Here is a 25,862-nt window from a genome sequence, read left to right on the forward strand (position 1 = left end):
AAAAACCTTAGGCCTGGTCTACACTGGAAAATTAGGTTGGTTTAACTAAGTCGCTCAGGGGTGTGAAACATCCACGCCCCTGAACGGCATAATTAAGCTGACCTAAGTCCCCATGTAGACAGCCCTAGGTTGGCAAAAGAATTCTTCTGTCAGCCTAGCTACCACCTCTCGGGGAGGTGGATACCTATGCCGACAGGAGAACCCCTCCTGTCTGTGTAGGTGGCGTCTACACTGAAGCACTACGGCAGCAAAGCTATGCTACTGTTGCCTTTTAAGTGTAGACAAGCCCTCAGTCTCAAGCCTGTTTTTAAAAGTTTTTTTTTTCCTTTTATTTTCTCTCTGTCCATGATGACTCCTTCTTAGCCAGAGTGGGGAAATTCCTTCTTGGCTTGGTAGCCAGGCTGTCTCTCTGCCTTCACATTATCGCTATTGGTCCATCATTGCCTTTTCCTGGGCTGAAAAAAAAAAAAAAAAAGCTGGTTTCATGTTAAAACACCTGGCTTGGGTGGTGCCCCTCCCTGCTTGACTGCTCACTGCCTTACTGTGAAATGTAGTTGGAGTTGTTGTACAGCTTCTGAGCAGTTTTCTGTACACATCGATTCATAACCACATTCTGTGTACGTATCTCATACTGACCAGCAAGTTCAGAGCATGACAAGCTTTTGTGAAAGATCTTATTTGATATATTTTGCATACTGTATTATGCTATAATTCAGCTGATTTAACTGCTCATTTTGTGGGTTTAAACCTTCTGTTCTCCTCTTGGGATGTCTGGACCCTGATTGTCAAAGTAAATATACACGGTCTTTGCACTACTCACATCAGAAAGCTTTTGGTTAGTTCCTGCCTGAAGTTCTCGGAACAGCAGCCAGACACTGTTAGGACCTTTTCAGCTAATCCTCTCAGGTCCCTGAACATTGTCATGCTCTGGATCTGACATGTCAGTCTGGCCTGTCGGGTAGAGCTAACCTGCATCTCATGGTTATGTTTGAAATACACCACATGGCAGGATAATACAGCAGACCTTGCAGGGCTGGTGAAAATGAATATGCCACCAGATCTGCCTCAATCAAAAGAACTGAGTCTGCTAACTGGAGTCCTGTAGGTCCATAACTGAGGTACAGTTGGGCTCTGCATTGTCCATTGGACCTTTCCACCTGCCAGATATTGGCCCAAATGTCCCTAGGATCTACATTGCTGCTGAGCAAACTGACTAAAACCTGCTCTCATGGAGATTTTGCTCTCTGGTAAATGCCTAGCATAAGAAAGTCAATGTGGGACAGCTGGTGCAAGCTGGTTAGCTGGCACAGGCAGACAGTCACGTGTACTGGCCCAAAATTACTGGGCTCTGCAGCCCACTCGCCTCTGGGGCGCTCCTTTGGAAATTCCGACTTGACTCTGGATTCTTGGCTGCATCCCGGGCGGTTGGCTGCTAAGCACAGCTCCTTGCATCTGCATTTGCTTCTTCCCTGGGAAATGAGCTGTAGACTCAAACATCATGTGTTCCCTGTTGTTGCAGATATAAGTGCCCGAGTTAGTGGTGCAAATTCAAAATGTAACTCTGCTAACTCTGCTGTAAGTGCATGGAAGAGGCAGGTACAGAATTCAGGCCTCTTGGTTGCAAATTGTGTATCTTAATCATATGACTGTCCTTCCTCCCTAGACAGCATATGAGAGGACTATGGACATTTTGTGACTTTCAGCTAGGGATCATGATGTAAAGGCTGTGAATTCTCAGGCGTCGGGTCACATGTTGGTTAATAGGCTGGTGGGTTGAGTCTGGCTGTGCAACTCAGGGCACAGGAACCTCAGGGGTGGAAAGTCTGCCCAGAATGGAGTTTAGAGGCACAAGGTGGGGCCTGCATCATCCAGCTGTGACCCAAAAGTGGGTGGCAGTGGCTGGATGTAGTGTGGCCAGGAGACGTGTGGATTCAGTGCAGCCCAGGGGGCCTCCTCTGCTATCAGAGCTCCTAAGGGGCCCAAACTGTGATTTTTAAACTGCTTTCTCCAGATAGACAGCATCCCCAGGAAGTTCAGTGCAGATGCCCCCCTACCCTCCCTGCGAATGAATCCCTACCTCTTGTCTGCAGCTGCACCAGTTAGGCCCGGATTGAACCCTCAGTCAGCGCTAGTGGTGTGTGTGGTCTGGTTATGTGCAATTTGAGGTGGTTGTGTCTTCCTCTGAAGACCTGGGTTTAGCCATTGTTAGAGAGAGGCTACATACAGGAGGGATCAATGGCCCTATATCATATGGTAAGAGGTAAGGAAACCAGACTAAACTGACCAGTGGTTTGATCTAATCTGGTATCTTGATGGACCAATGGTTTGTACTGCCAAATGAGAGATCAGTCTGCCTCTGTCTTGGCTTTTATAGTATGCTCTTTGCTGTAGTGTACAAGTGCCTATGGGGAAAGGCATCTATCCCAGGACATACGCATGCCTGTACACAGTAATGATTGGGGCAAGGTGTTGAGGACATTTGCCTGAATCCTGCTTCTTCATGTGATCCTTCACAGGCTTCCCCCCGGGCTCCGACGTCAAGCAGCTTTGACCTCCAGATGAAATTTGTTTGTGGCCAATGCTGGAGGAATGGGCAGGTGGTGGAGCCAGACAAGGACCTCAAGTATTGTAATGCCAAAGCCCGCCACTGGTGAGTGTTCCTGCCCTCTCTTCTGTCTCCCCCTAGCCTCCGTGCAGGATTTCCCCCCGCCATGTATTCATTCTCCAGTGCTTTGTACAGGCTACTTTGAAATATCTGTGAGGGCTTTCATCCTGGCAGACTACTCCCTTGAGGAGAGAGACTCTTCCACAGTTTAATAGACATCACCATTAGCAAGCATTTTTTGAGTGCTTGCTCGTGTCGATTCCATTCTAGGTGTGCACACACCCAAGTGCACAGTCGTTGGACATGTTTGCCTTAGCAGTATCTGTAGGGTCGGCTGTGGCGCCCTCTTGACTGCGCGCTCATACGTCAGTATGTCAGATGCCGCCAGCACTATGCCATCTGTTACTTTTTACTGCCTGGGGTGGTTTGTCGGAGCATCTTTCCTTGCATAGCAAGAGCTAGCAGTTTCATTTCTTCTGACTTCGAGCCTTAGGGCCTTGTAAATAGTTGTTTATAGTAGTTAGTGTTAAGTAGCTGTTAGGTGTAGTTAGAAGTTAGAATCCCAGAGGGGACTTTTCCCCAGGCGGGGCACGCCCTGGTTTCCAGGGTTTAAGCCCTGCAAGGACTGTAACAGGCCTGTGCCTGTAAGTAACCCCCATATCAGCTGCCTCAAGTGCTTGGAATCACGTGGAGGACAAGTGTCATATTTGTTTAAAAAAAAAAAAAAATTTGAACCAGGACTTGGAGCGGGATATTTGTTTGCGGGCTCTCCTCATGGAGGCTGCCCTTCGTCCGGTTTCCGAGCTGTCCCACCAAGACTCACCTAGTATCTCAGCCTCAGTCCACAGCGCACTTCCAGCACCGCTCCCCATCGTCGGTGCCCAGAAAGAAAACAAAGAAGCACGGCTCCCCGGCACCGGGCAAGAAGGGCCACGGGGCATCAAGCAAAGGACCCAGTTTGGGCCACCCGGTCACTCCAGAGCCATGTGGATGCGCCTCCCCATTCAGGGCCCTTAGCTCCTTAAAGGAGCCACCACTGACTCTCAGAAGGGTTAGGGGACCTAAACTTCTGGCAACATTGACGCCTTCCCAAGCTCCCCCAGCACTGAGAGAGTAGAAGCCTCCTCCCGTGTCACAGGAAGTGGCAAAGACTCACTACAAGGGCAAGCCAGCCACTAAGACCCCTCTGGGGGTAGTGGAGCTCCACCAATCCCCCAAGACAAGGCAGCGCTCTCCATCTCTGCACCGCAGATCTCCAGCATCGCAGCCCAGATCCTCTGGGGCTCACCCTTGGTCACCGGCACTGTGATCACGGTCCCCCACCATCTCAACGCGGATCACCTAGGGGAGGCACCCGTCTCCATTCTACCGGCACTGTTCACCCTCCTGCCGGTCGTCCTCTCAACACACATCTTGGTTGCCTGCCCCGTGGGAGCACTCCCCATTCGCGATTCCGGTCCCCTCTATGCCGGCACCAATCTCTTTCTCCCCCCCCCCCCCCACCTCCCAGGCACTGGTCTCCGGCGGCGACAGTCTGCAGGCAGACACAGGCAGTGATGGTCCTGCCGTGGTCACCGGAAGGGGATTCCTCCAGCACAGAAGGGCAGTTCAGCCCCTTGCCAAGACCCCACCAGTGCGACTGGGCACCTGGTGCTGTATTGACATCTACAGTGCCGCCTTGGCAGCATGGCCAGTGCAGTGGCCTTATTGGAGTGCATGGGATATGCTGGTAATGACAATGCCCCCTTCACACCGCTCATCTGCCGCCACCTGGAGCAACAGCCGGTGGCACCGGGTTCGGTGCATGAGACCCTCTTAGAGGTCGGGGTAGAGGAGACGGCATCCACTCCACGGGGGGATGATGCTCCGGAGCCTCCCTCAGCAGTACAGTTGTCGTCCTCATCCCCGGATGAGGCTGTCATGGGACCCTCGAGGGCCAGCCCGCCGGACAGTTTTAGAAGAACACTAGGCCCTGCTTTGTTGGGTGACTGAGAACTTGGGCTTAGAAGTGGAGGAGATGGCCAGGCAGGTGGACACCTTGTTCAATGTCCTCTCAGCCTCTACCCCAGCATGTGTTGTACTTCCAGTGTATGACAGGGTCCTGAAAATTGCCAAGACTCTCTGGTAAATCCCGTCGTCCATCCCTCCCACTCCAAAAGGGCCTAAAAGAAGTACTGCATCCTGGCCAAAGGGTTCAAGTACCTTTTTATACCCACCCACTTCCGGGCTTGCTAGTTGTCTCTCTGCGGCCAACAAAAAGGACAAGCAGGGACACACCAGTTCAACTCCCAGAAATAAAGAGAACAAAAGACTGGACCTTTTTGGGGAGAAAAATTTATTCAACAGCCAGCCTGCAATTCCATGTGGTGAACCAACAGGCCCTCTCTGGCAGGTACAGTTTAAACTTGTGGGACTTCCTCCATAAGTTCAAGGAGTCCCTCCCTTAGGGTTGGCCCAGGAATTCTGCACCCTGCTGGAGAAGGCACTGTGTTGGCTCTCTCCAGACAGCGTGGGATGCGGCGGACTCAGCAGAGTGGTCACTTTGGCCGTGGTCATGAGGCGCAGCTCCTGGCTTCATCTCTTGCGACAGGCCGGCAGTCTGCAGACCTCGATCCAGGACCTCCCATTTGATGAGGACGGTCTCTTTTCAAAGCAGACTGATGCAAGGTTGCTCAGGTTAAAGGACATTTGGGACACCATTCGCTCACTGGGCATGCATATGCCGCAATCTGCACGGAAGCAGTTCTGGCTGCCCCCACTACCAAGACCTTGGCAGCCTCTCCAGGGGTCTGCAAGGAGAAGGGATAGAGACATGAGCTTTAGTCATCGCCACCTGTGCAGCCCAGCCTGGCAAAGCATCCCGGGGCCAGAAATGCTCATTTTGAAGGTGTGCTCGAGAGCGATGCCCCAGTCAAATCCCTGGATCCACATTGTTCTTTCCTCAATCATCTTCATCCCTACTGATTGGTCGCGGGTCACCTCGAATTGCTGGGTGCTGGACAGAGTATCTCAGGGCTGTACTCTGCAATTTTCTTGACCCTCCTGAAGGGCAGGTTGGTGCAGATCCTGACGGACATTACTGCTGCAATGTATTACATCAATAGACAGGGTGGCACCGGGTCTTCGGCCCTTTGTCAAGAAGCTCTCCGCCTTTGGGATTTTTTGTGTGCGGCATGATAACCGCACACCAGCCTGGAACCAGGAACATCATAGCAGATCACCTTAGCAAGACTTTCTCATCTCACCACAAGTGTCCGCTCCATCTGGAGGCGGTCAGCATAATCTTCCAGAACAGAAAATGTCATGTGTTCTGTTTGATCCGGGGGGATGAACAGGGGCTCCCTATCAGACGCCTTTCTCGTTCTGTGGTCGGGGGCGCTGATGTATGCCTTTCCACCAGTGCCGTTGATTCACGGGGTCCCTGTGAAGATCAAGCAAGACAGGGCAAGAATTATCCCAATAGCCCCTGCGTGGCCTCACCAGCACTGGCTCGGCACATTGTTGAGCCTTTCGGTAGCCACCCTGCTGCTGCTGTCCATCTGGCCAGATCTGCTGTCCCAGATCTACGGCAGTCTTTTGCACCCGAACCTAACAGCGCTGCACTTGACCACTTGGCTACCGCATTGCTAAGCACGGACGAACGGGTGTGCTCCCCCTGTGTTTAGCAGGTCTTGCTAAATAACAGGAAACCCTCCGCCAAAATGACTTACCTGGCCAAATGAAAAAGGTTCATGTGCTGGCCTCCAAACGGCATATCTAAGCCGAGGAGGCCCCACGGCAGGAGATCCTGGATTATCTGCTGCACCTCAGACTCCAAGGTTTGTCCCTGTCATCAATCAAGTTCCACCTGGCTGCTATCTCGGCTTTCCATCCTCCATTCCAAGGCAGGTCGATCTTCGCTCACGCCATGATGGCATGGTTTTTGAAAGGTCTGGAGTGTGTCTACCCACATGTCCAGGATCCCATCCCTCCCTGGGACCTGAATCTCATGCTTTTGAGGCGCCTGGAGCATCCCTTTGAATCTCTGGCTTCCTGCTCCTCTCCTGGAAGGTTTCGTTCCTGGTTGCGATAACGTCGGCCCGCAGGGTGTCCGAGATCAGGGCGCTTACTTCAGAACCACCTATACCATCTTCTACAAGGATACAGTCCAGTTATGACCGCATCCAAGGTAGTTTCTGCCCAAGGTAGTTTCCCAGTTTCATATTGGCCAGGACATATATTTACCCGTCTTCTTTCCAAAGCCTTGTACATCAGATAAGGAGCACAGGCTACACATTCTGGACATCAGGAGGGTGCTGGCCTTCTACATAAATGGAACGAAGCCGTTCCGTAACTCAGTGCAGTTGTTTGTTGCAGTGGCAGACCGAATGAAAGGTCACCCAGTGTCTGCTTGGAGCATTTTGTCCTGGATCACGGCCTGCTTCCACCACTGCTGTGAACTGGCAAAGGTGCCTCCACCAGTAATCGTGATGGCACGCTGGACTAGGACGCAAGTGTTGTCAGCAGCCTTCCTGGCACAGGTGCCAATCCAAGAGATCTGTAGGGCCGCTACCTGGTCATATGTCCACACGTTCACATCTCAGTACGCTCTTACCCAGCAGGCTCGAGACAACGCTGGCTTTGGCAGAGCAGTGCTGCAAGACCGTGAGCTCCAAGCCCACCTCCATTGATACTGCATGTGAGACAGCTACAATGGAATTGACATGAGCAAGCACTCGAAGGAAAAATGGTCGCCTACCTTTTCGTAACTATTGTTCTTCGAGATGTGTTGCTCGTGTCCATTCCGTTACCCGCCTTCCTGCCCCTCTGTCATAGTAGTTGGCAAGAAGGAACTGGGAGGGCATAGGGCTGGTGGCACCTAATATACCGGCGTATGAGTGCAGCACTCAAGGGGGCACCACAGCCAGCCCTACGGATACAGCTAAGGCAAAAATCTTTGACAACTGTGCACGTGGGCATGCGCACACCTAGAATGGAATGGACATGAGCAAAACATCTCCGAGAACGACAGTTACGGAAAAGTAGGTAACTGGGTTTTTTTCTACTGTCAGATTCTATTATTTATCATTTGTATGCAGGCCCTCTTTGGGCATGGCACTTTGCAGAGAGAAAAAAGACACAGTCCCCTCTCTAGGAGCTTACAAGCGAGGGTAGAAGGAGCCTCCATTTTCCCTTTTGTTCAGTTCATCCCATGTCTCCTAGCTATACTCAGCTGGAGCACCCAAAACAATTCATCTCCAAACTTGTTTCCAGACGTCAGCTGTTTGTAGGTGGCAATCCTATCATTATTGGTTGTAATTTTAGCCATGGTATGTACTTTACATCCTTTTTAAATGAGTACTTTGACCATTTTTGTTTATTTCTCTGAAATGCATCCAATTTGTCTGCCTTGGTCTGTGAATGTGGTGTTCTAGGAGAGGTCTCCTCAGTGCTACATAGAGAGGGACTGTCACCTTCCCTTCCTGGGATGTCATTTCTCTGTCTGTGCTGCATTCGCCTGGATTTTTTTTGCCACAATATCCTCTTCTGATCCTTTTGTAAGACATTGTGAAAGAGTAATCTGCCTAACTGTAGGATCTCATTCACAGTGGAGTGTCTGTGTGTAAAGATGTTCTACGGCATCTCTCACCCTGAAGGGTCCCGAAGTGGGTTTTTGGGGTTTTTTTTTTTTGTTTTTTTTACAGACTGTATAGATCAGGACTGGTTCAGCCACCCCTGGGGATGGAATACTGCAGATGTTCAGCAGTTCACAAGAGTGGGTTGTGGGGGGAGGAAAGGGTCCCTTTGGCTCACCGTGGAGAACTACAGTCTGTTCCTCTGGTGTGTCTGCTGTAGTTACCTGTAGCACATGCGCACGCGTGCACACACATCCCAGTCCAGCTACCACCCCTGCGAGGGGCAGGCTGAGTGACGGTTCTGGTTTGGTGATGGGATATTTTAAACCTCCTTTGCTTCCCCTCCTGCCTTTTTTGTTTTAATTCCCCCTCTCCCCATTTCCTAGCTGGACAAAGGAGCGTCGTGTCCTGCTGGTGATGTCCAAAGCAAAGAGGAAGTGGGTATCCGTCCGACCGCTGCCTTCCATCCGCAGCTTCCCACAGCAATATGATGTAAGCCCTGTACCGCTTCGTGGCTCCAGAATCCTCTCCCTTCCTATTGCAACACTGCATGCACCAAGCATGGAGTCAGTGCTTCGATGCTCCGAGGGCGGGTGCTTTGTAAATGGTTGGGTGGGTAGGTAGACGTGGACTCGGGTGGAAAGCAAAGACCAGCCGAAAGCCAAGAGAGATCAGTTCCATCTCAGACAGCCAGCTCTGTGGCATGGTATGAAAGGACCCTTGCGACAAGGTTTTTGACACTGCTTTTAACACCATCACCACCTATAGAACTGGCCGGCTCAAGGGATGGGATCTAGCCCTTCACCTCAGGTCACGCCTTTCCAGGCCAGGTCACAGGTGGGGCAGTAGGCATGGGATAAGCTTATGTTGTCCCTGCTTTTGCTGTTCCTGTTCCGCTGGTAAACAGAGCACACTAGGCTTCCAATCCAGCCACTTCCACCAGTTTTTACAGATCTCTTGAAAGGTGATTTGAAAACTGATATGTTTAAAAACAAGAAAACTCCTCACACCCTAAATTAAACCCCCAGAGCTATGTGAAAAGCTGTGAAGCCCAATCCCAGCTCAGCATGTGATGGGAGGTGGCATAGCGCTCTTCTCCTTTCTGCCTCAGAGAGCTCCCCTCCCCTCAATTAAGAGGTGTCTGGCATCTCTTAATCTAGAGCCAGAGGGGAGCCCATGTGAAAATGCTGCGGATCCCCTTCTGCTCACAGCCAGGGTCGCTATAAAGCATCTGCGACCTCTGTCAGTCGGATCACGCAGCTGCTTGAGTGTGTTCCGTTGCCTCGTAATGAAAGATTTCCATGTGCTGCCATGGCAGTCGCAGGCAGTGCCTGGGGGAGTGGGAGTTTCTTCCTGGAGTGGCTGCTGACTTCTGGGAAACTGTCCTCCTGGGTTTTTCAGTCTGTTTCTAATCAGATTTTGTGTCTCTTCCCCTCTCGGTCCAAAGCCAGAATCATGTGTGTGTTGGAGCTGGGAGGGGGCGATAGGTTAGACTAAATTGCTGCTGAGATGTCACCCAGGAGAGATCCCAGCTGTGGGGTGGAGAGAGGGGAAGGGTGTGGACTCGCAGCTTAGCTGACTTGGTTTAGTTTGTTTTTAAGATTCCCCATAGTGCAAAAGGAGGCATGAGCGCTATGGGAAATGGGAGCCGGTGTCTGGCAGAAGAAGTAGCCCTTTGTTTTCTCCACCGTGCCTCCATTAAAGAGCCTGTGACAGGCACTGCGAGGAGGGGGGCTAAGGACTGGCTGTCACATGGTTCAGCAGGGCTTTAAGAGGAAGGGGGGGTGCGTCCATGGGAGAGCTGCAGAAGGAAGGATCCCTGGGGGGGCAGCACATGTGCTCTAGAGCAACAGCTTTTGTTTTGTCAGTCTGTAAACTGTGTCCTGAGAAAAGGACCTGACAAGAGCCTTGGGCGTGGCTCTGAATTCTTCCTGAGCTTGTTGGGGAATCATTGACCTGCAGCCCCAAACGCTGCCGCTGGCACTGGCACTGATGTTACTGGAGTGTCTGGGGGGCTTTTCCTCTCTTTCCTGTGTGGGTGGACATGTGTGGTTAGTGTTTGTGGAAAAGGAGCCACGTTGGCTGCTGCTGGGGAGTGAACCCATTGGTTTGTTCCCACAATAGGTAGTGCATGGGCAGCAAGAGTGCAAGCTTCCCACCCTAGCCCTGCTGCTCTCTCTCTTACTTCCAACGGGTGAGAGAATGGTTATGTCTCCAGTGACACCTTCAGTCCCTGGCCCTGCTGCTGAGGCTGCAACAAGGGGGTCAGTGTGTTAACTGTGGGGGTGATTTTTGCAAGGTAGACGCTTCGGCGGGGGGGCTGCAGTGTTAAAAAACTCTGTGGTCAGGTGCTTCCGAAAGGCAGTTTCCCTTCTTCATACCATGCCTTGCTCATTTCACGTGGGGCCACGTTGCAGCTTCCCAATGGGTAACAATTAGGGGTCACTGCTGATCTGGGCTGTATTGCAGCCATCAGCTTAGTCAGGGCTAGCTTGACAGTTTGCAGGGGCTAAGCTGCTGAAATGGGGGGAAACCCAGCCGTAATTCCAGCCCGGTTGCTGGAATCTGGAGGGGGGGATCTGGAGGGGATCCGTTTCCTGGTGCTGAAGTGGGAGATAAGGTCAGCCGGTGATTTGCGAAGGAGGCAGGGCCCCAACCAGCTGCTTGCTTTGGCTGTGCATAAGGACAGCCATGAATGGAGAGGAAAGGCTCTATATGCCACCCGCCATTCACTGAGCCCTCCGGACTCTCCTTGGCAGGACTGTTTACAGGGGGAAAGGGAGAGAGTGCGTAACTAGCAATGGGTGGGCTGGAAGTACGCAGGGAAAGCTTTGCTGTTCCTAGTAGAGTTTTGTCATTGGGAACTTTTGCTCTGAATCTAAACTCACCCTGGGCATCTCTCCACTTCCCTCTGAAAGCCTCTCCACCTCTTAAAGACCTCCATCCATCAGGCTGGAGAGGACATGGGTGAGAGTCCCCTTCCGACGCTGCTGCTGGGTTAGCATAAGTTACTTTCCACCACGTCACCTGGCTCCATGAGTAACCTTATCTGTAAGCGGGCCAGCCATGGGCTTGGTGGATAGGTAGTGCGAGGAAAGTCACTGAACTTGAGCCTCCTGTACATTTATACAGAGTCTTACGGGACCCAGGGAGAAAAGGTACGAGTGATCAGCATCACCTGCTCAGTGCCTCTCCTGGTTGGTCTGCCCCTTTCTCTTCTGCGTCCCTAACCAGAAGGGTCTGGGTGGGGGGGCTGTGTTTTCTTTTCTGTCTCTTGACAGCTGTGTATCCATGCACAAAATGGCAGGAAGTGCCAATATGTTGGGAACTGCTCCTTTGCCCACAGCCCTGAGGAGAGAGACATGTGGACCTTCATGAAAGAAAATAAAAGTGAGTGGTGAGCGTGAGCTGGGGGCAGGAACAGGGATGCTGAAGAGCACAGGATATGTTACGCCCCTTCTTCCTGGCATCCCAGAGCTGGAAAGGATGTTGCGCACCCCCGCCTTTCCAGCAGGAGGGTGAAATTACTCTGAAAAATGAGACTCTCAGAGTGTGAGCTAGAGCTGTTCAAACGACAGCCACGCACAGCTGCGCAATCACCCTCCTGCCAGCGCACCTAAGTCCTGCACCCGGTGCTATTCCATTCTCGCCTGCGTGCTCCACAACTCTACTCTTCCTCTGCTAGTCTAGCTCTGGCTCCATACACCTCACTCCTGACCTCTGCACCTGTCCTTGCTTCTCTCCTTGTTCTGCTAATGTCCCTCACGCCTAGGCTGTAGCACTCCCTGCTGATTGTGTGAAAGATCGTACACGGGTGTGTGAACTTTGTGTCCTGAATGAGGATGCAGTTGGGCAGTGCCCCTTACAAACAAGCTTGTCCTCACTTGTTAATAGTTCTTGGAAATGTAAGTGGTCACCATGCTCCGTGGTCTTGGCCAAAATTTCTCCTTCTACCCTGGCCACTTCACTGTCCCTCCAGTTGAGTTGTAGAGCTGGCCAAAATGCTTTACCTAATGTTAATTTTGTGAAAAAAATGCATTTTTGGGGGTTCCAAAACTATTCAAAAATTTGGGTCAAATTTGGTGAATAGTTTTGGCCAAAGGAGAATGATTCCCCCCTCTCACCTCCCCCATGTCAGTGTTTGGATACTTTGTTTCTGTAGAAAATGTCAATTTGAATTAATATTTTGTTTAGAAAATCACAACATTTGAAACCCAAACACACTACTTTTTTTGTTGAGTGTCCTGCTTTGTTGCAGCAGGAGGTGAGCTACCCAGTGAGAGGGACCAGGCTCAGGTCTGATCTGGCACCTCCTTGTGGGTGTGAAGTCCAGAGCGATCACTAACTCTTTGCCCTCCTTCCTTCTCTCTCCTTAATATTTATAAAAGCTGCCATCACAGTACCCTGTAGGTTTCAGAACTCGCATCTGCCTCCCTCCCCCAGACCAAGGGAAAGAGATTTCTCTACCCAGCCTCTCACCTGAGGAGGTAACTGCACCTCAGAAGTGTCTGTAACTGAAGGGAGAGTGCACACTCAACACTAGATCTGTACATGTCCCTTGTTCTGAGTGTGTCCATAGTGGGTGGGGGTAGTTTGCCTGGCTGACTTGGCTGATTCTCTTCTCACAGTATTGGATATGCAGCAGACCTATGACATGTGGCTAAAGAAACACAATCCTGGGAAGCCGGGAGAGGGGACACCACTCACATCGCGGGAAGGAGAGAAGCAGATCCAGATGCCCACCGACTACGCTGACATCATGGTAATACCTCTCCTCCCTTTCCTCATTCTGATATCTCCCCCTCTCTCCTGTGTGTCCCTGCAGGAGTCTCTTTGAGAGGAGACTGTGCTAACTAGAAATCCAGCAGGATTGGAACGCTCCCTTGGGGGAAAAAGCCCATGATCTTTGCCAGCTAGGAGGAGGGCAGCCGGGGTAGCAGTTATGAGGCAGGAGGGCATAGGCCTGGGTCAGCAAGGCTGCTCCAGGACTTTTCTGTTAGTTAAACATGTTTTTATCCAAGAGTCAGCTGAAACTGTATCTTGCGCATGAACTCCTGCTTCCTTGGCCCCCGCCTTCCACCCAGGCTCCCGCCTTTCCCTGGAGCCCAGGAATGGCAAAGCCACAGCTGGCTGTTTTGAAAAGTATTGGGTGGGGGTGAGAGATCTGTGGGGGTGTAACTGGTCCACCAATGGGTGGGAAGAGAAGTAGGGGAAGAGTGCATAGGCAGCATACTAATGCGTGGCAGAGGAGAGGTATGGGGAAGGGGGATGGGCAGGCCACTAAGGTCTGGAGAAACCATATCTAATTGCTCAACAATCCCTCCTATGGTTGTTTATAAGTGGTGGGCTCAGACAAAGAATCGAGTCCTTTCCCCTGTGGCCAGCAGTTTGATGTTCCCAACACTGATGTGTCAGGAGAGAGAGGGAGGTGGTGGGTGGGGTGGGGAGACCCTTGATGCTCTGGCGGAGAGGGGACATCCCTTCCTCTCCACTCCCCAGCGCTGGGAAGGTCAGCGTGTGCACCGCTAATGGGCTGCTCGGTCTGTGCCGGTTAGATGGGATACCACTGCTGGCTGTGTGGGAAGAATAGCAACAGCAAGAAGCAATGGCAGCAGCACATCCAGTCAGAGAAGCATAAGGAGAAGGTCTTCACCTCTGACAACGATTCTAGCTGCTGGAACTACCGCTTCCCTATGGGCGAATTCCGGCTCTGTGACAGGTACCGCGTGTGCTGCGCCTCCATTCCGCACGGGGGCCGCTGCCGGTGAAAGGAGAGCAGACCTGGTACTGAGTCGCTCTGCTCCTAAATGGGGAGCCGCAAGGAACTGCAGCTCGCGAAAGTTCTGGGGAGGTCAAAAAGTGGGAGACGTTATTGCAGAGGTGGGCAAACTACAGCCCGCGGGCCACATCCAGCCCACGGGACCATTCTGCCTGGCCCCTGAGCTCCCGGCCGGGGAGGCTAACCCCCGGCCCCTCCCCTGCTGTCCCCTCTCCCCCGCAGCTTCAGCTTGCTGTGCCACCAGCGCTCCAGCAGGGCGGCACGGCTGCCAGTCCTGCTGCCGCTCTGAGTGGCATGATAAGGGGGTGGGGAGGTTGGATGGGGTGGAGTCCCTGTGGGTGGAGTGGTCGGGATAAGGAGCAGGGGGGGTTGGATGGGTTGGGAGTTCTGAGGGGGGGCAGGAAGTGGGAGGGGGTAGACAGGGGGAGGGGACCAGGCTGTTTGTGGGGCACAGCCTTCCCTACCTGGCCCTCCATACAGTTTTGGAACCCCGATGTGGCCCTCAGGCCAAAAAGTGTGCCCACTGCTGCATTATTGGGAACATGCTCCCTTCTCCCACCTAAAAGTGATAAACTACAAAACTCAAAGGCACAAGTGATGCTTCTCCAGTCTCACACAGTCTGTTTGTATTTTGGGAAATGAAAGAACCTTTAACCCAACAGCCATACCACCCATGACTGTGGTGACATCAGATCTCACAAGCTAATCAGAGCCTGGCTAGGTCATTGCTTGTCTGAGACATCTCTTTGGGAAACCCAGCTGCTTCAGTAAGTGGGTTTAGTGTCTCACTAGAGTGCCCCCTCTCTCTTTTGTCCATGTCTCAAGATGATGACAGGAGGCATTGTGCTGCTGGAGGTGAAATAGAAAACTGAGGTCCTGATCACTCGTGTCTGTTTAAAGATCCCTTGGCATTTTTTTTCAAGAGTAGGGTTGTTCAACCCTAAATATTAGCCCAGTTCTAACTTGTCATTTCATTCTGCAGCCCTAAATCCCCTTCTAGTCTCAGCTGGGTATGGATACATCACTTCTTGGCCAAAACTGTTATTGCTATACTCTCTTAAACACCTCCAGGCTTCACCCCAGAGGTGGTGCTACATGTCTTCATTCAGAGAATGAGCCCGATACAGGGAGAGAGTTTGTAAGGTGCTTTAGAATCCAGCACAATGTTAATGCTAGAGAAATGGAGCAACCCTTTAAACCTTGCCCCATTTTAAAAAAAAAAAAAAAAAAGTCCAGTGAGTTGTGTGTTTCTCTCCTGGCAGGTTCCAGAAGACCAAGGCCTGCCCTGAGGGAGAGAAATGTTGCTTTGCTCATGGCCAGGACGAACTGACAGAGTGGCTGGATCGGCGAGAGGTGCTGAAGCAGAAACTGGCCAAAGCTCGCAAGGACATGCTGCTGTGCCCCAGGGATGACGACTTCGGCAAATACAACTTCCTATTGCGGGACGGCGTATAGTTGGGGGTGGGAACCAGTTGACTGGAGAAACAGAAGCAAGTTTTCAAAGGGTGAGACTGTGGCAGGGCAACTGAGATACATGTCTCACAAGGAGAACTTTATTTTTTCCTTTTGTCTCAAGATTACCAATATGATTTTCTGGTAGTGAATGAAATTGTGACCCGATTCCTCTGTGGCCAGTGAATGCCGTGCTCATAAAGTTTATTTTCTATCTTCTCTTTTCTTTCCTTATTCTCTCCCCACCTTCTTTCTTTTTTTTTTTTTTTAATTGAAAGGAATGAACACAGCTGGGCATATGAGAGAGAAAATCTTTTCATTTTAATTCCCCACCTCTAGACTCTAAGTGTAGCTGGGAGGTTTTTTGGGACATTGCAGTGTCATGAATTCATCTGAGAGGGGGAGCTGAGAGAGGAGAAAGGGTTACTGGAGCATATGTGTCTGCAGTCCTCTGTGCTCATTCTCCTCAGTATGATGGAGCAAATTCCCCTTCTCTTTCACGCTCTCCTGGAAGAACAATATATAAAAAAATTGTAGCCGAGATGCAGGTGAGGAAAGCCTTTAAGTCCATGTGATTTAAAAGGTTAGTTTTAAAACTCCTGGCCTGTTAGCTGCTGTGGATGACAATAAAGGAGCAAACTTACATCCCAAGTCTTCCCGAGGCACACAACAACTCGGGAGGGTAACAACTGTCTAGCCCCCCCACATACATGGGTGCAAGGAACACAGCTGAGAAAACAAGCAGGGTGCTTTTTGCAGAAGGGGAAGTTTGAAAGTGATCATGGATGACTTTTTTGCTATTACTATTGATTGTATCCAAAAACAAACTAGTAATGGGTCATTTAATGTCTTTCTCATGGACAGAAGAGTGCAGGTTTTTTTTGTTTTTTTTTTTAAAACTAGTGTGATTATGTAAGTAAGACTGAGTCTGTCCACAGGGTATATAGCCAATACTGTGGTGCTGTTGTCATCTGTGTGCTCTGGGCCTTGGGATCAGCCAGAAAAAACAAAGTAACAGAAAAGGAGCTTGTATTTTTATTTGTCAGCATTGTAAAGTCAGTCAGCTTCTGCTTCGGGGATTATGTCTTTAAATAGTCTACATACTTGGTTACTTGGATACGGGTTTTGTCTGTAGAGGCTGAATGTGCTGTCAGAGGAAGTGGGCATAAATCAGTTAAAGGACACTATCAAGTAGCATAGGCCCAAAATTCAGAGTTTGTATTTCACAAAGAATGCATTTGGAAATGATTTCACAATTGAAATGAATACAGTGTGGTTGCTGGAGGGGCTTGAAACCTTCTCTTGCAGTGTTGCAAAATCAAACTCAATAGCATTCGACTAATGTGTGGGAACCGGAAAACAAAGCTAACTTAGAAATGGAAGACCAAACCAACCAAGGTAGTTTGGAGCTGAGTGAAGTGCAAAACACAAACCAATAGCGTGCTGAAGAGACCAATTTTAAAGGTTCTTTTAGATTATTAAACTGAAGCCAGTTATTAATGCAAGTAAGGAGAATGTTTGTTCTTAGAATGTGATTTTACTTTGACTGTGTGTCCCCTTGCAGTCTCCCCTCCACTCCCCCAAAAGAAAAAAGCAAATTAACTCTTCCTGTATCCATTGTCAGACAGAGGCCAAGATGTCCAACAACTGTCTGGAAGAGAAGAGGAAGATCATATTTGCAATATGAGGGTCCCTTTGGGTAAATAGAAACACACAACCACCCACAGTGTCCTCATCAGGTTACACCTTGCTTTTTTTGGGGGAATGTTCAGCAGTAGGAAGTGTGCTTTTCTGATTGTGGTTTTTTTAAATCATTACGAACCTTGCTTTTAAACTGGCTTCTAGGCTTTTGTGCCTCCCTCCCCTCACTAGACTGCCGGTGCTGCAAGTAAGGTCATTTTTCAGCAAACTGGCCCCTCCCAGCAGGAAGAAAAGAGGAGTGCCTCTTTGTCATGGGAACATTCAGGCATGCAGGGGATACAGGAGCCTCTGATAGAATCACCCTGCCTCGTGGCGCAAGAAAGGGAACAGCTGTCAGGTCCGCTGCTGGTATTGTGCTGACTTGCATTTTGAATTAGGTCAGCTCTAGGGGGAGCAGCTGACACTAGGAGGGTATGTCTACACTGAAAATGATACTGGGGAAAAGCTGCAGCTGCACCGCTGTAGCGCTTCAGTGTAGACACTCTTACACTGACAGGAGCAGTTCTCCCATGGGCATTGATAACCCACCTCCCTGAGAAGGGAGAGCTAGGACAATGGAAGAATTCTGCTGTCGCCCTAGCATTGTCTACACCGGGGGTTAGGTTGGCATAGCTGCGTTTCTCAGGGGTGTGGAATTTTCATGCCCCGAGAGTTGTAGCTGTACGGCTGTATGTTCCCAGTGTAGACCAGCCCTTAGACTGTGTCCACTGTAAGTGAAGCTAGTGTTGCCAAATGAAGTGACCCAGCTGAATGCTGTTCCTGTCAGAGCAGGTATCATTCTCCGTTGAGCCCAGCTGAAGGGATTCATTAGTGCATGTGGCATGCGTGCCTCCAGAGGGAAGATCCATGATGTGGCCCAACACTTGCCGTCTGTCAGCAAGTTGGCGGGGTGACACCACATCATTTGGGTGGGATGGGATTGATACAGGGGTATGTTAAGAAGAGGGCAGAGACTGTCCATAGTGCATGCTATACCACCTGCACTCTTACCTTGTTAATTTGAGGAGTGGTGATAGGACGTCTCGCTGGATTTTATATCTCCAATACTGATATGATCTAAATTATGTTAAAACAAGCCAGCTCAAACGGAGGAACCCGATTGGCCAAACTGGGGTGCAGAGTAGAGTCTCAGATGTAACTCCACTGAGGTCATGATCTCGGTATTTATAATGGCAATAATGAGCTTATGCCAACACCCCAGAGTTTCTCTGGGGATCAGCTTTGTGCCTCATCCTGGTTCACCTGTAACTGGGGAGTGGGTGCGCTGACCTCTTCCCCCTTTGTCCTGAGCCTCCCTACCCCTCACTCTGATTAGTTTAATTCAGTGTGCATGTGTGTACATAGTTTGATACAGCACCATCAGCTCAAGAACAAACAGTTCCACCTTCTATAGCAATGTGTGTAGTTTTTTTTTTTTTGTTTGTTTTTTTTTGGTAGGGTCTCATGAGATTGCCTGTGGGAAGTCAGAGCCCTCCAGTGCTGTACGGACAATAAATAAAACATGGCTGTATTTTGCATGGTGGTTCAGCAGCATTGGGTCCCCTTTTCTTCACCCTGCCTCTGAGAACAGAGAACACATGTCCCTAGACAAGAGATATTAGGTAGGGAGCAATATGTGGGAGTTACTGAATTGGCACCTGGCATCTTTATACAGACCTAACTCTGGACATACACAACTCATAGGCAGCTGGCTTAGCTCTTGCATAGTAGTTAGAGCCTGGAAGTATTAATGAGACCTGGGGGCTGGTCTTTCCAGCCACTGCTGTTAAGTCACTAGGTCCCTGGACAAGCCGCTAGCCCCTCCGTGCTTCAGTTCTCCCTTCTGCCAAATTGCGATAATAACAATATGAGGCTTAATTCTTCAGTGTGTGTACAACTATTTGGGATCCTTGCCTGGAAGTGGCATTAGAAGCACAAAGATAGAGTATGTATTCGTTGTTTATGATAGAGAAGTGGGAGAAGGGACGATACTTTTCTTGCAGCATGCCCCAAGAGATGAAGCAGCTGGAAAATCCTTGCTCCACTGACCCCCCCCTCCCCCCATCCCAAGTTTTTGGATGCCCATGGTTTTTGAGCAGGCTGATGCTATATTTGTTTCCACCATCGTGAGATGCGATTTCTGTTCAGATTTGAACTGGGCACCTCATCTCCTAGTACATACATTTCAGTCTCAAGCACTGAAATTGTAAGGCTAGATGGCAAAGAGAGGGATGCTTGTCTTCTATTTGCCAAGTATAGTCTAATGTATAGAATTGCTGAGACACTGGATTAAGCAAAGTAACAGGAACCCAACTGCTGCTAAATGAGCTAATCCAGCCTTCCCTTCACACACCCCTTTTTAGCTGTCTAATCCCTGCTTTACCAACGCGTGCTTAGCCAGTCACTCCCTTTGCAGAATTTACCAAAAAGTGATCTTCGCACCAGTGCGTAGGCTTGTACCATGTTCACTGGAGTGGCAGCAGGCACATGTGCAGGGAGAAGAGAGGAAAAATTAATCAAGGCGGGGAGAAATGCTTGTTTTTTATTTTAAAACAAATCTGCATTTACAGTGTAATTGTCATGTTTGCTGCACTGTGATTTAAGAGTTGATCATTTGTTTAGATTATGGAGTGGGGTGATGCCCCCCCTTCTCTTTAATCAAATAACTGCTCTGCACCCACTCTTCTCCAGACTGATAGTGTTGGCTGGGGAGGGGGCACAAGGGTTGGGGATGCTCATGGGCACTGCGTATCTATTTTTGTTTCCCAGATATGATAACCTGATCTGTGGTGTTGCAGTATTTTGTCACAGACTTGTTTTAGTGTGTATATATGTGACCCCTGTGAAGCTATATACACAGGTATTAAATATATCGCTCTATATAATATTATATATGTGTGGTATCGAAGGAATCTTTTTTAATGAGGGTAAAGAAAAAGGACTCAATCCAGGAAATGCAGCATCTCCTGTTTCAATGTGAAGGCTTTCCCCCACCCCCCATCCCCAGCTGGGTGGCAGCAAGGAGGAGGAAGGGAGGAGTTTATAGATGGCATAAGGTTCAAGCTGGGACAGGTTTTCCTGATCACACCTCTGAAAACCCTCTGGTGATGACCTTCCTACCCCACCCTAGTGAAAGAACATTCAGGTGCTTAGCTAATGAGTAAAAGATATGATTAAAAGCTTTACTTATATGTATGTAAAGGCAGGACTCCAGATTTGACCCCTTGTTTTATTTTGCTTAGCTTTTTTCAGTGTGATATTTCATCTCACCAAAAATACTCAGCACTATCAGCTCTACAATAATTAAACCATAAGCTCCAGTGTTCGAAAAGAATCTGACAACAAACCAGTATGCTCAGCCTAGCACTCACTCACTCCTACAATAACAATGTAGCCTGTGCAATGTGGGGGCTAAGGGGAGGATTTTCAGCAAGAAAACAAATCTGAGGGCTAATGTTAAGAAATAATCTTGCCCCTTTATTATAAAAACCAACACACATACACCAGACTTTGATTTAGTTCAGCTTGTTAAATGCTGAGGGATATAATACAAATCCTTCTCCAATCCTTTAAGTGAAGGGAGGGATTTGAAGTTGGTGTCAGAGGTAACCAAATGTTTGAAGCAAAAAACAACAAATCTGCTCATTTGAACAGTGTGTCAGAAATGGATGTGCTCTTGGCACGTGAAAGGGGAAAATAGCAAAGGGGTTGCTGCAGTTCTAAGCTGGATAATAATGAGATGGAGTCCTTTAAAATGTCTTTGTATTAATATAATTTAAGAATACCACGCTTTACTATTAAAGAAAACCTTAGTACTTTCATAAGGTCTAGTACCAAGATAATAATGTAGATGTTTTAACAATTTTGTTTTTGTTCTTAAAACAAACTTGCTTCTTTTAGCCTTTGTATAGAAAAAAAAGTGTGCACTTTAAACCCTCTCCAGATGACTTGCGTGTCTGTGTTGCAAAGAGTTTGTGAAAGGCATTATCTGGGCCTCAAGCCTCCTTGATAAATGACATTGCTGCTACAGGAAGAGAGTGGTGTGGGGGGGAGGGGGGGGATTGAAGGACACCTGGTGTGGTTTTTTATCCAAGTAATCTACTAGTCTTAATAATCATTCATTGCTAGTAGCTTAACAGTCTTTATTAGAGACATAGCTAACGTATATACAGAGCATCTGAACTCAGGCCAATCTATCAGTCTAACCTGATACCAACAGCCTTCTCCAATAGTCACTCCCACACCCTGAAAATTCTATTCAGTCTCTTAAATCCACAATAACACCACATCTGTCTTTTTTAGTTTAATACAAATTTATTCATATCAGAATTGTCTTAACAGATCTTCTTTGAGGCAGTGGCCATCTAAATTCTATATTTGCTGTATTAATGAAGTTGCTCTTGTTATTTAGAGGAATGAGGTCATTTTCTTGCTGCTCTTGGTACTATACTACCTCATTTCTTCTTTCAGCTAAGTCTGGTCTGTAGGTAACAACTGCAATGTCTCTGATTTCGCCTATACATTAGACCATTCTTAGTCATGACATCATAAGACTGAGGTGCTACCTCTTTTGTTACAATGGCTTTCTGAGCCCAGTGTCTACCAATATAGACATACGCTCTATCATTTCGTTTCTAATAAGGTAGTTTATCTAGTCTTGTATCATAAATCTTTTGATACAAACTCAACTGTTTATACTTATTCTTTTCTTCATATCCTTTTTTAAACAAACATAGGTAATCTGTTTCTGTTAAACAACAAATGTGCAGGTGATAAACCTTGTAATGGTGATGTTCTGTAATTTAATAATGCCAAATATAAATCCGGGCTTGTTCAGCTTTTTTGTTAATAATCTTTTTACTATTAACACCAATTTTCACTAGCCCATTAAATTATGGGTAACCTGGACCTGATGTAATATGTTTTGAAATGATATGATATGGCAAAGCTTTTAAACTCTTGACTCTGAAACTAAGGTCCATTATTAGTTGTTACTGGGAATGCCATACCTTACAAAAATTTATTTCATTTTATTAGTGACTTGTTTGGCATGTTTTCGAGTATAGATATTTTTAGGAAAATGCAAGTAATCAAGAACTATAACATATGCATGTATTTTGTATTCAAGTAGACCTAAACCTACTTTAGATCAAGGTGTTGAATTTTCATGAATAAATGTCAGGTTTTCTAGACTGAGCATTTCTATATCTTTTTACAAATGTCACATTCTTTTATATAATGCTCTATGTTTTGGTTCATTTGTCGCCAATACAGAACCTCTCTTGCTCTGTTCACATTTTTCTATGCCTAACTGTACCTCCTGTGTGTGTTTCAACATCTCTGCTGTTAACCCTAAAAGGAATTATTACTATTACCTTTAAACAGAATTCCTTCAATTACTGGTAAACCTTGAATAAATTGATTATATGGCTTCAGTATCCTTTCATTAGTATTATTAGCCTTTCAATAGCTGTAATAATCCTTTATAAATTCTTATCCTGTCTAGTTGCTTGTACAATTTCTTCCCAGACTGCATGACAGAATATGCTCCTGTGTTCATGCACCCTACGCACTATTGTAATAATGTTTTGTACAAGGTATGCCTTGTGTGGTATTTTTAAAAAAAAAATCTCAATTTGTTGATCAATAATGTCATGGCAAAATGCACATAGCAACATTATATGTAAAGTTATGAATATAAACTGAAATCATGACTGAAGTATGTTTCCCGGATAAGTCTGGGGAGGGACTAAACCAGTTCCTCCGAGGCAAAGGGCAAACTGAGGCCTCAGCCAGGTGTCAACGAGGCTGATGGACCTGTGAAATGGCCATTTTTTGGCAAGGAAGAGGCAGGCACAAAAAAAAATCTGCATCTTAGCAAAGAAACAGTATGGAGTTTCTTTTCTTTACCAGACTGCCTGTTGCTAGGGTTGCCAATTTTGGTTGGGTATATTCCTGGAGGTTTTGTCACATGATGTTTTTTAATTAAAGATTAAACTGGAAATGCTTCTCAAAGGGCGGGCAGCCACCCCAAGACACCTCTCTCTTCCCCTGCCTGTTGCAGTATCGGCACATGAGAAGACAAAAGGAAACACCTGTTGGACTTTGGGGGCGGGGTCCTGACCTGAAGAGTTTGGACAATAACCATGCTGGAAGCACGTGCTGAGAAATTTTGCTTGAATCTAATATAGTTAGGCACTAGTCAACATTTTTTCTGTTTTGTCTTGTAACTATGGTTTCCAACCCTCCAGGATTGTCCTGGAGTCTCCAGGAATTAAAGATCAATCTTTAAAGATTATGTCATAGGATGAAATCTCCAGGAATATGTGCAACCAAAAATTGGCAAACCTACTTGTAACCATTTCAGATTAAGTAAGTACAAGTAATGAGGCATAAAAGTCAATCTCTTTGTAGTTAATAAACTTGTTTTACTGTTATCTAATCCAGTGTGTTTAAGTGGGGGTGTCTGCATACTCTATTTAAAATAATAAAATGGCATATTATTCCCTTTAAGAATTAACAGACTTTATATATTTGTATTGTCCAGCTCAGGGCTGGGCAGTGTAGGACATACACTTCTGGAGAAATGTTGGGGTCACCCTGCAGTATAACCAAGGCTGGTGAGAGCCAGAGTGTAGCTGGCAGGCTGCAGTTATACACAGACACTCAGGGTGTGGCTGTGCATGCTGGAAGGCTGTTTGTGAGCGGGGACCAGGGGGAGCTACTATAGCAAGGCATAAGACACCCAAGGTTGCAGAACCACCTGTGGTCTGGATTGTGCACTCCGATATAGAAAACAGTTAAGTACGTTTACATGTACCACATCCCCCTTCTTCATTACATTGGTTATGCAATAAGCTCTAGAAACAGTATCGGCAAACAATTAATAATTTGCTTTGGCTGATACTCTAATTTTACAATAATTGAAAAAAATAATCTTTGGAACTGAGGCAGTATGTCTGTTATGTTCCTTTTTGAAATGGTTTGTGATCTGTTTCTGCCAATACAGGTCTACCCTATATACTTGTGAAATTTTTGCATGCAAAAACCAATGTCAAAGCCTCTCTCGGAGCATGCTGACATTCCATTTTTGATATGGCTCTAGGATGCATAAGAGAGTGATTTCCATACATCACCCTACTTTTGTAATAGAACTGCTCCTAGGCTTTGTTTGGAAGCATATGAAGACAATTTTATAAGTCTGTTACTATCAAATAGTTTTAATATTGGAGCTGTTTTTATTAGTTGCTTAAGATGCTTAAATTCTTGTTGCTGATGACGGTCCCATTTCCAATTATTACTTTTACAAAGTAAAGCCCTTAAATATGGTGGTGGTTCTGCTAAGCTAGGTATGTATTTTCCTATAAAATTAACAATATCCAAAATTTCTATAATGACTCGTCTTTTAGGTAAGCAATACTATCAATGGGTTGTATTCACTGTGGATCAATTTATAATCCCTGAATGGTCAGTTTTTCTTTCTAGAAATGTTCATTCTTTCACTCTGAACTTATTTATTTTTATTACATTTCAATCCTGTTACTTTAGCTCTAGACAATGCTTTAGTTAATCGTATATCATGCTCTTCTAAAGTTTTCCCCTATTATTTTATCTATGTACACTTTCATGTGTTCTTTATACTTTCAAAAATGTTTTGTATTTCTCTATGAAATACCTCTGGAGCTGAATGTAATCCAAAAAATCTTGTAAACCAATGACAGACAAAAGGTGTATTAAACATACATCGCAATCAACTTTCTTGCTCCAACGGTATTTGCCAAATCTGTTTGAAGCATCTAAAGTATTTTGCTCCTGACATTTGTCCAACTGTTTCTTAGTAAGTATTTTAAGATGTTTCCTTTTAACAGCCTTAAACAAGTCTTTTAGATCTAAACATAAATGTAATGATCCATCTTTTTCTACTGTTAATAATGAATTCACTTACTCTAATTATATCTAAATTAACTAACCCAATTTTTTGTATCCTATTTTTTAAAGCTAAGGATATCTTTCTAGTTGCATGCATTACAGGTTTGTTTCATTTAACTTTTTTTTTTTTACATATTCAATTTACCAATGCCAGTGAATAACTCTGTAAGTAAGAAAACGGCTGTTTTCTTTCCAGTGTCTTGGAATCCTGAATAGTCTGAATTCTACCAGCTAGATTTAGTGTTTAAACATTGTTTCTAAATCTAATATAGAAATGTTGTCCCTTAACTACTACAAATCTTGTTTTCTACATCACCTTTAACGATGACCTGTAATACATAAATAGCCATAAGAATTTTTTCATCCCTATAATATTGTAAGTTAATATGTATTTGTTATAACTACAGATTTTACTTTTAGATATTTTACATTTTTTTCTGAAATTACATTAGCTTGTGGACCAGTATCTATTACATAGGAAATAGATGTTCCATTAGTAGATAGTGTAATTGACCAATCCTCCTTGTAGTTCAAAGTCACTGTTTCAAAATACCGAGAAACTTCTTCATCTGTTATGTCAGCTCTGTTGTCCTTATTTGGTATTGTGTGAGAAATATACATTTAGTTCAACATTCAAAAGTTAGTTTTTCCAGACTTCTGTTTATAAACTTTTGTGAAATGATTGTTTCTTGCACATATGACAAGTTTGACCATATGTTGGACATTGCCTAGGTTGGTACCTCCTTCCACATCTAGAACATTTTTTCATATGATTATATGTTTTAACTTTAATACTTTCATT

At 46.8% G+C, this 25,862-nt stretch overlaps 1 protein-coding gene across 5 annotated transcripts in view; it reads left to right on the forward strand.

Annotated features, from left to right (window-relative positions):
• ZC3H7B (zinc finger CCCH-type containing 7B) overlaps positions 1–21,069 on the forward strand; it is a 69,419-nt gene extending 48,350 nt beyond the window's left edge. For all 5 annotated transcript variants that reach the window (XM_038404703.2, XM_038404713.2, XM_038404782.2 and 2 more), the window contains 6 exons: positions 2,517–2,650; positions 8,607–8,712; positions 11,502–11,610; positions 12,849–12,982; positions 13,776–13,939; positions 15,262–21,069. In XM_038404703.2, the coding sequence (XP_038260631.1) occupies positions 2,517–2,650; positions 8,607–8,712; positions 11,502–11,610; positions 12,849–12,982; positions 13,776–13,939; positions 15,262–15,454 (840 nt within the window). In that variant the 3' untranslated portion in view covers positions 15,455–21,069. The remainder of the gene's footprint in view (positions 1–2,516; positions 2,651–8,606; positions 8,713–11,501; positions 11,611–12,848; positions 12,983–13,775; positions 13,940–15,261) is intronic.
• The last annotated feature ends 4,793 nt before the right edge of the window (positions 21,070–25,862 follow it).

This window comes from Dermochelys coriacea, chromosome 1, assembly GCF_009764565.3.
Source record: "Dermochelys coriacea isolate rDerCor1 chromosome 1, rDerCor1.pri.v4, whole genome shotgun sequence".
Lineage (NCBI taxonomy): Eukaryota > Metazoa > Chordata > Testudines > Dermochelyidae > Dermochelys > Dermochelys coriacea.